At 41.4% G+C, this 12263-nt stretch overlaps 1 protein-coding gene across 1 annotated transcript; it reads right to left on the bottom strand.

Annotated features, from left to right (window-relative positions):
• Window positions 1-206: 206 nt before the first annotated feature.
• GDAP1 (ganglioside induced differentiation associated protein 1) lies at window positions 207-11865 on the bottom strand. Its single transcript, XM_038129496.1, has 6 exons — window positions 11524-11865; window positions 11057-11249; window positions 9681-9854; window positions 7237-7331; window positions 6663-6777; window positions 207-2554 (listed from the first exon to the last, which is right to left on the bottom strand). The coding sequence occupies exons 1-6, from the start codon at window positions 11572-11574 to the stop codon at window positions 2172-2174; spliced, it is 1011 nt and encodes a 336-aa protein (XP_037985424.1). The 5' UTR covers window positions 11575-11865; the 3' UTR covers window positions 207-2171.
• Between the last annotated feature and the right edge of the window lie 398 nt (window positions 11866-12263).

Raw genomic sequence — 12263 nt, 5'->3', positions numbered from 1 at the left:
CACAAACTTTTTCTCTGTGAAAAGTAGAGTTTTCCTGCCTCGCAGGCATGCCAGAGCAGAGTCCTGGAGGACCACTGACATCTGGTGGTCACTTCACTCTAAAGATGACTAAGTCATATATATTTAATTTTACTGTGACTTGATCAAATTACATTTTACAGGTGGTCTGACAGAAATACATGCCAGGGAAGCATTAAGTTACAGGTCTCTGTGTTTATTAACTTAGTGGAATTTGATAGCTACAAGTAAATGCAGATGAACTGCAACACACAAACAACAAACTCAGTTAAAGCCGCCAGTACATTAACAGTATTGTTGGATTAAACCCACTCTGGAGATAATAAAGCTTTTCCAAATAGAGCACATTTAATTCAACAAGTTCTTGAGAACCACTGGATCATGAAATAGAATTATATAAAACTGCCTTTTTTTACAAAAAAAAAAAAAAAAAGCGCATTTTTTCCTAGGTAAGATGTTTCTTATTACTGAAAAGGAGTAATGAGATTCAGGTCTACTTTTGCTAGACAACTAGCACACTATTAAATAATAAGCAGGAGTATCCAATAATTTTATCCATATTGATATGTGTTAGATGGTGAGACTGCCCAGACAGAAACTGCCTCAGTCCTCTCCAGCAAACTTGAAATTACCTTCTTGACACCTAAATGCAATTGTGTGGAGAGACCACAGCCACCAGCACTGGACCTAAAATGTACTTAGGCCTGCTAGCACTGACTGTTGATAGGCAAACACTTAAAGCTATGCTTGTTTGTTGCATCTATGTACAACTTGTAAACAAAACTCTGAGGCTTTCAAACATTCATCAAGCATACAAAAGTCTTACTAAACTGTCATGAGAATTTTCAGCCCTTCCCAAAGGCTTTTTTTGATGCAAAATTATTCAAAGTCTACCATCAGGTAAATGTACATTTCTTGGTGAAATGGGAGCTCAGTTCAAAATTAATAAAACTCACAGCATCTGTTGAGTAGTAGGAAGTAATCAAATTCTTTTTCTACACCTTTCTTCCAAGCTACAAGAGGGCAGTTTTGCAAAAAATCAGCAGTACAAATCGTCTCCAAACTTTCTGTATTTTTCACTTACCATCAACACGACCCCTATCCATAAGTAAACAGATTGCTAAATTACAGCTTTACCTTCAATCTAGGCTGCCTAACCAGACTGATAGATAGTGATCTATTTTTAATTACTTATGCAAAAAGGCATTGCTCTGTGTGTTTTCTAGTTGGTTGTGGCACATTGTGGGCAAGCATTTTATAGAGACACGTGCAATTGCTAATGTTGCCAAGAAGTGTGCAAAAATAGCCAGTGCTCAGAGTGAAACACAGTACACAGGACACTCATATGGAGGCAACTGTACAAAGCCACCCCAAAGAAAGCAGCAAATGTGCACCTTTGATTTGGTTCTGCCAGAGTTTGAGGCTGAGCAAGAAAGGCTTTCAAAAGACAAGTGTCAGGTGTTTTGCTTCCATTTGTATTTCAGCAAAATTGTAGTATCTGCTGTCCAGTGATGCCTCTGGAGAATTTCACTTGCGTGGTACAGAAATCACTGATGTTCTTACCTGTTTCAGGTCTTTTCCTGTACTGCTGCATGAACATACACTGACAGAAGTGGCTTTACAAGATTAATTTTTAACACATTCCTAAAGGTCCAACTGCAAATCAACAGACAATAATCAGTACAGAGAAACTTGCTCCTGTTCACAACAGGCACAATGTTCCAATTATATCTCACTCTGAGCATTTAAAGTAAGAGCTATTTTCAGTATTTTGACAATGCTGGTTTCTGCACAATAATGCATTTCATCTGCAGTGAAAAGCTGTCACATTGCTGCATATCTATTAAAATAAAAGCATTTTAATTAGGTCAGCTACTGGGTAAAGGAGACAATAACCACTTTAACGAAGCACTGTCACAGTTATAGGCCCTTGGCTGAAAAGTACATCTCTTCTTTCCTTTGTCATCCCCCCAACAAATATTTTTGAAAAATATCTCAGTATTGCCAACCCAATTAAACAGCAGCAGGAGATGATTACTCTGTGGCAATGTTCTAATTCACAGACATAATCGTTCTTCTACATTTATATTTTATTGAAGATATTTTCCTGGGGGCAGAGATGCCCTCCACTCACCACCAGGGACAGACAAGGTCTAAAAATAATTTTGCCTGGTTCTAATCGATAGCACCATGTTGGCAAATCTCTTCCGAAGACAGAGGAAAGCAAGATAACCCACCCCTGCCAGCATGCTGACCAGCAGGGTGGTGCCAAGAACCCTGGGAGCCCTTTTCTTGGCCACACGGAATGCTGTTGGCAGGACAGCCGAGATTAATATATTGTTGACGTGTCCCAAAACTTTGTAAAATGCTTTTCTCTTCACGACACGCTCATAATAAGCTTCCAAGTTAGGCCGCTTTCCATTTCCCCAGTTTCTTCTTGCTAATCCCAGAAACTTCAGGCGATGTAATGTGACAGCAAGTGACACATCTGCCAGACTGAAGAAATCACCACAGAGCCAAGGCTGATTTCCATCTTCTAAGCAGAGATAAAACATAAAGCATTAGGAACTAATGGAATATAAGCACATTTAGTTTAGTGCTACTTCAAAGTACCATCTAATAAAGAGCAACAACACGTCAGCTAAAACATAAATCAATAAACATTTTACTAATCCCTGTCCACTCTTTGCACAATCTTGTAAATTCTTAGGCTCAGAATCCTGACCTACATTTGTTAAGGAAAAAAAGATCCACATTCCAGGTTCATAAATTAAAACCCACAGTAAACACTTATTTTCCTCAAGTAGATTTCTCAAATCTGGATTAAATTAAACAGGATTGGAAAGCAGGAAGGCAGTTTAGCTTTTACTGAAAAGCTACCACTTGTCTGAAGAATTTATCATCTTGCCTGTGTCACTCAGCTCTACGGCATTCACTCAAGAACTAACTCCAGCTAACTTGTTGGAGGCTTTCAAGCCAAAAAGAAATTGATCAGATGACTGACTTGCACCAAACATATCAGCCCATTGAGATGACAGAATTTGTCAACCTGTCTCTCTTTTGTGTCTCTTAGACCCCAAATTATGGGGGGTTTACACTGAGATGTTGCAGAAATGACAAATATTCACACTGCTCACCACTAGCCAGGAGCACAGATGGAGACCCCAGATACCCTCTCCAGTCAAAGGAAAGAGGTGGATCTTCCTGGGATGGCTCAGAGCAGGCTCTGCCAGGCAGTGTCACACTTCATTGTCAGTGATCTGAACTACCACCACCTGAAAGGACTGACATGTACTGACTATACCAAGAGCTTTTGAAACCCAGGATATGAAACTTGATAGCCAGCACAGCTATCATAGCTGCCAGCATAAGCACTCTGCTCTAGCCTAGATCTCGAACAGGGAGGACTGTGCTGTTCCTGTCTCATTTGTAACTTTTGCAGTTCGTCCCACACAGCAGGCATGGAAAAATGCTGGCACTAACACTCAACAGCACCTCCCTGGAAACAGAGAAATTTTGCAATCTCCTTTCTAACACATTTTCCACCAGGGAAAAGCAACAGCTTGGCACAAAGCTGGTACCAGTCCATTTTGACTGGTTACACGGGTCTGGAAGAAAGGCCTCTGTAGAGAAGGAGTGTATCGTAGGTTGCTGAAAGGATACCTGGGAATACATCTAGTGCATTAAATAAGATGATGGAAAAGACCAAAGAATCTATCCTGTGTGAAAGAATGATGCCTACAGTGGCAGCAGTAGCAGTTGAGGTATTCAAGCAATTGCAAGAGAAGCAGGAGCTCTGAGTTTTACCAGGACCTGGTGAAGTACAGATCACAAACTTCCAAAGTAGGAATACCTCAGACAAAATTCCAAGAGGCAATAGTCCCATGTTTCACAAATTCCTGCAATCCCAGAATTTGATCCCAGCTTTCATAAGCTCATCAATACTGCATCAGTTGACTCCTTGGAAAGGCTACTTAGCAGAGAAAGGAAAGGGGTTGCTGGAAATGGTGGCAGACATCGTTTGCTGAAAAAAATCCTTCCATCCTTTATGAGTTAAAATATTTTCTGTGACTCTTTCACTGTTGAGTCAGTAGAAAATTTAATCTGGATTTTCAACTGCTGGTTCAAACTTACAGTTGTGATAGTAACCAGTAATTATTACAACAGCTATTTATAGAGCTAAATGCAAAAAGTTATTGATTTGAGCAGATGCAGTTGATATTGACTGATGCTTCATGCAGTTTCCAGTGAAGTCAGGGGAAGGACTCCTATTAGCACCACTGGGAGCTGAACCACACTGTGAATAAGCAGAAGGCTAATCCCATTTAAACAGAATTTAGGATGCTGACATGTTTACGTGCCTGTGGGTATAGATCGGGGGAAGGTCAGCATTGCAGATGTCCTTGTAGGAGCATGTTACAGACCTGCTAGCTACCACGAAGAGGCAGATGATGCACTCTACAGGAGGCTGGCAGAAGTCTCTCAATTTCCAGCCCTTGTACTTGTGGGGGACTTCAGCCTGCCAGATGCCTGCTGAAAATATAACACAACACAGTGGAGAGGAGCAGTCCAGGAGATTCCTGGAGTGTGTGGAAGAAAACTTTCTCTCAACTGGAGAAGAACTCATGGGTGATGTGGTGGTCAGTGGCCATCTTGGGCACAAGAGTTGGAGTTTTCAGTTCTGGGTGAAGTAAGGAAAGGCACCAGCAGAACTGTCACCTTGGATCTCTGCCAGGCAGATTTTGGACTGCTTAGGAGTTTGATTGACAGAGTACCTTGGGAGTCAGTCCTGAAAGGCAAAGTAGTACAGGAAGGACAGGCAAGATTTAAGGAGGAATTCTTAAAGGTACTGCAACAGGTTGTTCCCGTATGCTGTCAGGGACAAAGACCAGCCTGGTTAAAGAGGGAACTTAGGCTGGAACTCATGGTAAAGAGGACTGTGTCTCACCTCTGGAAGGAGAGGGGTAACTACAAGGATGTCATGAGGTTATGCAGGAGAAAATCAGAAAGAAAGCCAAACAAACTTAATTTGGCACTGCAGTTAAAGACAACAAAAACATTTTCAGTAAATACATTGGCAGCAAAAGGAGGGCTAAGGAGTCTCATCCCTTTGCTGGATGAAAGGGAAATAGTGGGGAATAAGGAAAAGGCTGAAGTACTTAATGCCTTCTTTACCAAAGTCTTTAACATCAAAACCCGTGGTCCTCAGGCTATCCAGCTCCCAGAGCTGGAATGTGATGATGGGGAGCTGAGTGAAGCCCCTACAACCCAGGAGAAAATGGTTAGTGACCTGTCATGCCAGTTAGACACTCAGAAGTCTATGGGTCAAGATGAGATGTGCCCAAGAGTAAGAAGGGATCTGCCAAAAACTTGCCAATTATTTCAACCATTTACCAGCAATCCTGGTTAACCACAGAAGCCTCTGTTGCCTGGAAATTAGCAAATGTAATACCCATCTACAAGAAGGATCAGACGGAGGACCCAGGAAACTACCGACCTGTCATCCTCATCTTGGTACTGGGAAATATCATAGAGCAGATTGTCCTGAATGTCACTACATGGTATGTGCAGGACAACCAGGGGAACAGGCCCAGCCTCATGAGTTTACAAAGACAGGCCTTGTTTGGCCAACCTGACCTCCTTCCATGACCAGTGACAAGCTTACTGCATGAGGGAAAGGCTGTGCATATTATCTAGATACCTGTAAAGATTTTGACCTGTCTCCCAGAGCATTCTGCTGGATAAACTGGCTTGGGTGGATACACTCCTCATTGATTGAAAAACTGGCTGCATGTCCAGGCCCAGGGAGTGGTGGTGAATGGAGTTACATCCAGTTGGTGGCTGGTCAATAGTGGGGGGGTCCCCAGGGCTCAGTATTTGGACCAGTCCTTTCTAACAGGATGAGAGGAAATGGCCCTAAGGGTAGCCAGACAAGGTTCAGATTAGATATTAGAAATGTTTTTCACTGAAAGAGTGGTCAGGCATTGGAATATGTTGCCCAGGGCAGCAGACAGCAGGATATGGGTAGGTGTGGTTATGATGGTGGTGGGTTGACATTCAGACTATATCACCTTGAAAGTCTCTTTCAACATTGATGATTCTGTGATTCTGTGAAAAATTTGACTTTCATTTGGGTGGAAGCAGGTAAACAGGAATGCTTTCCAAGAGGGTGAGAGAAGAGGGTTGCCTAATGATTAGAGAAACTATTCAGATTGCTTATTCCACATATACCATAAATACCAGCAGTGTATCTGTACAAGATTATAATAAACCTGTGTTAGACACTAAGGTTGTGATCATTATTGTGAATTGAAGACTACACCTATAACATCAACATTTTGTAGTGGGGTTTTTTTTCTGATTTTGTTGATAAAAATACTAAAAAACTGTGCAACTAATTATACTCTTTTTCCTGAAAATGTGATCAAGCACTCTCATGAAACAGTGATAACTCACTGACTGAAACAGTAAAGTAAGCTAGTATTTAAAACAGTATTGATCCCTTCTGTGATGTAGAGATCAATATATACTAAAAGTATCAAATCTGATACATTAAAAATTGTTTTATAATGGTGCTGTCAACAAGTTTACTCAGTATCCTCAAACAGAAATATTAAAAGGATTTAGCAAGAAAAATTTCTTACCTGGTGTTTCCTCATTTCGCCGCTGCAATTCAGTCTCAACCTGATCCAAAACTTTTTCCAGTTCATCCAGTATTTTCTTTAGGTATTTTATATTATCATGATCCAGCAGTTTAGACTAAATAGACATACAGGTTAGTGTTTTAATCATCATGCAGAGTTTATACTTTTATCATAGAAGCTTATACTTAGGTCCTACAGTGTTTATTCATAAATGTGATTATTTTCTCCACATAGTCAGATGGATATTACATGGATACCGGTGACAATTCAAAAAACAGAAGAAAACTTTAGAGATGCCAGATATTAAGGTTTGTCTATGCCTGCAGGGTGCTCAACAGCCCAACACCAGCACTGATGTGTACTTACCTTTGAAGTCAGTGGGACCAGTCCAGTACTTCAGCACACACTTGAAGTGTGTAGCTGATCTGAGGACAGACTGTTTCATGCCTTGAAGGGTTAAACCACTGCATGACATTACTGGTAATGACAAGTGAAACAAATGTTTATATTGTGACCAAAAAATCTAACACTAACAAGCTCATAATAAAGGGGCCCATACAAAGGGGTTTCCTACCTTAAGGCGCTTCTGTTTTGCTATATAGGCATCTTGAAGGTCTGGATTTTCTTCTGCAAGTTTCTTCAATTCTGATTCTGTGTTACTTATTTGGCCTAATTTTAAAATATTTTTTAAAAAAAGATAAAAAAACACAAAGGCAGACAAAAAAAAGGAATGACAAATATTAGATATCCAAACATACTCATGATGCAATCCACAGGAACTGATCAATCGCCTGTGTCCAAATATCATACCAAGGAAATTGGAAGAGCTGCCTGAATACAGCATCTGCACTAAGTTAGGATTTAAATACATAGTGTTTTGGAAAACTTGAATGCTTTTTAAATTGATCCACCACACCTTCAGCTCATCAGTTTGCAATGTGACAGTGCTGGTAGGCCCACACTGAGATTTCTTGTCACTGTAGGCCATAGGCATAATTTCACAGCAAAAGCCTAAATGCCACTGAATATGGAGCCAAGGTGTTTTCATTTAGCTAAAATCTGAGGCTAGACTCTGTGATCCTTTTGGAAATGTTCTTTAAGAACTGCGTGCATGTCCTAGAAGAACATTCATTACATGATTTATAGAAGGAATGATGTAAAAAGTTTAAGTTAATTTTACTGATTTCTACTATATGTGTATAGCCTTTTCCTTAAAATGGGGCTTTGCTCGAAAATGCTACACTTAAAAATCTAAAATACCAAAATACAGTGATTTATAAATCTTCTAAAAATAAGTATTTCTAATCACAAACCAAGAACAAGAGAATAATTATAGAGCATGAATCACCTCTCACTTGTACTTGATAATAAAGTTTAGTTACAATTAAGTCTGATAAATTAAACTGATAAAAATTCTTTCTAGAGAATAACAAACTCACTTTTTATATATTCATTTCAACATGACTGTGAAAGCCATCCTTAAATATAGTGTATGAAGAAATTGAAGGATGTACTCATGCAACTAAAATTTTACATATGCAATTAATTACATACTTGGATTTGGTATGCATAAACATAATACACAACTGGCTCATGCCTTATTATATCTAGCAGTCTGAAATAAAAATGTGTTTCAAGCTGAAAATGAAACCATCTCCAACCAGGAGAAGTTTGAACATGCAAAGGAATTGTTAAGAAACATTCACAGGCTTTTCAAAAAAATGCTTCAAATCAAAAAATGTAGGCTATGCTATAAGCATGAAAAGATAAGAAAACATCCCAATTTAGATGAGCAATAATGTTAGCTCTGCCAGTATGAACATGTGCAAACTGAGAATAATTTATATCAACTAGAAGTTAGAGCGGAAGAATACATACAGCAAGAAAAGCAGAGAACAATGTTGTAAAGTGAACTGTAATAAAAGCACTGATTATTACCATGTGAAAACAGAAAAACTACCCATAATGCCTATGAGTAAAGCACAATTGTTCAATAAACAGTTACAATCCATGTGTGGGAAAAAAAAAAAATCAAAACCACCAAACCAGACAATGCACTGATTAAGAGAATAATTTGTGTTCTTGGACAAGGGGGAGTGACTTTAAACTGAAGGAAGTAGATTTAGATTAGATATGAAGAAGAAATTCTTTCCTGTGAGGGTGGTGAGGTACTGGAACAGATTGCCCAGAGAAGCTGTGGACCCTGTATCCCTGGAAGTGTCCAAGGCCAGGTTGGATGGGGCTTGGAACAGCCTGATCTAGTGGAAGATGTTGGAACTGGATGATCTTTAAGGTTCCTTCCAACCTAGGCCATTCTATGATTCTATGATTTCATGATCCTATGATTCTATGTTACTTCAGTAACAACAACCATGCAACAATATGGAAAATTACCTGCCTGCCTTCACTTCTGACAACATAATAGCATGTTACCAGAAATTTTAAGGAAGATAAGACATTTTGCTGGAAATATGATTTCTCAAGCTAACACACTATCACTGTTTATGATATCATGGACTTACTAATAGTATAGATGTATTACATTTTAAAGACTCTGCAGTATTTGACTTTGTTCTACAGAACATTCTAAAACATCATAAAAAAAAACCCCCAACACTATATAAACCACTGACATTGACAAAAAAGAATCAGAGATCTCAGAATGCAACAGTAAATAGGGAATCATCATCCAGCCGTGTTGTCAGGAGTTGATACTTGTCCTAGAACTACTTAGTTATTTTGTAATACATTGAAGGAAACATAAAGGCATCAATTAAAATGTAGCCTTGGTACAAAAAAATTATCTCCACAGACGCCTCAAAAATAACATTTTCTCTTTCCCATTTCCAAATCCCAACAATACACAATGAATAAAAAGTATATGGACAAATCCTCAAGGCCTGCAACTAAAATTCGTAAACTGTGCTCAGTATTTTATGTTTAAGGTGGACTTAAGAAAGAAGATGAATGTAATGCAGCAACCTACTAAGAGACATTCAGAGCTATACCAGTACATACTACGGATTCTGCTGGTAGCATAGGCTGGAATCATGGAGTCCACTGTTAACTCGGGGTGCAGGATGCAGCCATGCGTGTAGGCATCCATAGGCAAGGAGTCTAAAAGCTCCCTGTAGTGTTGCACCCTTGGATAATACATGCTCCCCTCTTCTGGCATTAATCTTGGTACTTCCTCTGCAAAACAAAGTTAAAAATAAAGTTGAGAAAAGAAGAATCATCTAATTGACCAAAGTTCATTCAGTCATGTCCAGCTGGGACAGGTGACACAGCCACACATAAGAAAGCTTCACTTGCTCCCCAGCATAACTCAATGATGTGATTGCAGTTCAGAGAAATGTATATTTGTAGCTCATTTTAAAATGTTTTATAATTCCAATTCCTATGCAGCAACCCACATGAACATGTATTTAAGAGGCTTTCAAATCAGAAAACCACTCTCAGCTCTGTTACATACATCTAGGAATGAGTGACTATGACATACAACCCTATAATGCTCTCACAGCTGGCAACAGCTGCGATTCCAGGAAATTGTTACGGCTGAAACGTTACTGCTCTTGCAATGGTGTAAAAATTACAGTACAGGAATCCCACACAAAGCGTGGCTGAACTATTCCTGCACATCAATGAGTTTTACCCTATCCTTGATCTACCTGGGCCCCAACTCCTTTTTTGACTAAAAGTCAGCACAAATTATGTTCAGTCAACAATGAAGTTTTCTTCATGCCTAAGAAATCGCAGTGCTAAATCCCTGAAATACAAAATGCGGCCATCTTCACACCTATACAAAATACTGCTCTGCATTTCCTTCAAAAATTGGGGCAGGTTTTTTAACAGTAGAAACTGTTACACAAAGAACTTCAATACCCTGCACATGATCCCAAGGTTTCCCTTCCTGCTCTTTTACCTCTTCATTCCATTTTGGCTCCAAAAAAAATTTGCTCATTCTACTTCCATTGTTCTACCAAAGATTATTCTGAAACTAACCATGTTTCTTCTTATCTCACAGAGAATCTGGACCTGCTCCACAAAGGCAGTCATGCCGCTCTGTTCAGTATGTTACTTTTCATGGCAGTGTCACACCAGGGTTAGGGCAGCGTGGTGCTGCTGCCATTCCTGGCCTCTCCATACTTCCTGAAGGGCTAAGAAGCACAGTGGCAGGTTTTACTCATGAAGGTGCTGGAAAGCCTTCAGCTCATTTTACAGGAACATGTTTTCAACCCAAACTGCTAGCTGTTAAGAGAGCTTGTTTACTTGTGAGACTATAAACATATTCTGCCCTGAACGAAGAGTCCTGCAGTGACACAGAGCTGCCCCAGCATTGCTGCAGCCTACAGGGTGAGGGGAAGAACCACGTACTGAAATGCCTGTGGGATTACCATCTACAAACGTCGCTTCGAGGTAATCAATAATCTGCGTTGCCTCACAAATGATGTTTTCCCCATGGATCAGAACGGGTACTTCTCCAGAGGAGCTCAACCGCATGAACCACGGCTCGTTGTGCTCGCTCAGCGGCAGGTTCACATCGCGCTCCTCGCACTTCAGAGCCTTCTCGGCTATTGCCAATCGCACCTGGAACGGCACCGCCGGGGTCACCCGGCCAGCATCCCCGCCCGGCCAGCATCCCCGCCCGGCCGCTCTCCCGGCCCCGCCTCGGCGCACCCACGGCCGCCCCCTCCATCCTCCATCCCCCATCCCTCCATCCCTCCATCCTCCATCCCCCATCCCTCCATCCTCCCCCGCCATCCCTCCATCCTCCCGCCCCGATGGCGCCGCGGGCGCGCAGGGACTGTGGGCACAGCGGGAGGCGGCGATCCAGGGCCCCGCTCTCCCGCCCACCCCTCACCTTCTGCGAGGAGAAGGACTGCGTCCAGTGGTACAGCACCAGCGGCGCCATGCCCGGCTCGGCTCGGCTCGGGCCGGCCGGGCCCGGCTCGGCCCACGGCGCCGGGCGGGGCAGGAGGCAGCGCGGAGCGGCGGCCGTGCCCGCCCTGCGCAGACCCGCTCTTGGAAATTCCCCGAAGGGGATGCCCGGGGGATGCGGGGGACAGCCCTCACTGCTCGGAGGACAGCCCTTCCGAAGGGGAAACCGCCTGCAAAGCCGTCTGCAGCATCCCCTAAGGAAGTGCAGGAAGATGGATGCGCAAGTAGGGAAGGTCACATGGCAGGATTTAGCTTTTTATATTTATTTAGGTTTTGTTTGGGATTTTTTTTTGTTTGTTTGTTTTTTAACCAGTGCTTCCAGTATGAATTTCAGCATTTCAACATCGCCAACACACGCCTGGGAAAAAAAAAAAAAATTACCATAAGTCATCCTGAATTGGACGCTGCGGGCAAAATAAGTCTATTGCAAAATGAGTCACAGCAAGAAGGAACAAAGCTTTTGAATAACTTCTTTTGCCTCCAGATGTGTTCTTTCAATCTCAAGAGAGAAAGTTTCTTAATTATTTTTTTTTCTAGACAAAATTAGAAAATCTAACAGTTTTGCAGGGCTTTTTTCATTTTCCCTGTGTGAAGCAAGGTCCTTTCTGAAAAGCATTTGATAACGAACAATGGCTTACATCATCAGGAAATGCCTCCTCTGTA

This window comes from Motacilla alba, chromosome 2, assembly GCF_015832195.1.
Source record: "Motacilla alba alba isolate MOTALB_02 chromosome 2, Motacilla_alba_V1.0_pri, whole genome shotgun sequence".
Classification (NCBI taxonomy): domain Eukaryota; kingdom Metazoa; phylum Chordata; class Aves; order Passeriformes; family Motacillidae; genus Motacilla; species Motacilla alba.
The sequence above is the reverse complement of the archived record's forward strand: the minus strand, read 5'-3'. Positions and strand labels throughout refer to the sequence as shown.

Excerpts from the sequence above, each read along its gene's own strand:
- GDAP1 (XM_038129496.1), bottom strand. The coding sequence starts at position 11,574 with ATGGCGCCGCTGGTGCTGTACCACTGGACGCAGTCCTTCTCCTCGCAG. Across the intron at positions 11,250-11,523 it reads AGTCCTTCTCCTCGCAGAAG|GTGCGATTGGCAATAGCCGA; the intron begins GTGAGGGGTGGG and ends GTGCCGTTCCAG. Across the intron at positions 2,555-6,662 it reads GCGAAATGAGGAAACACCAG|AAGATGGAAATCAGCCTTGG; the intron begins GTAAGAAATTTT and ends ATCTCTGCTTAG.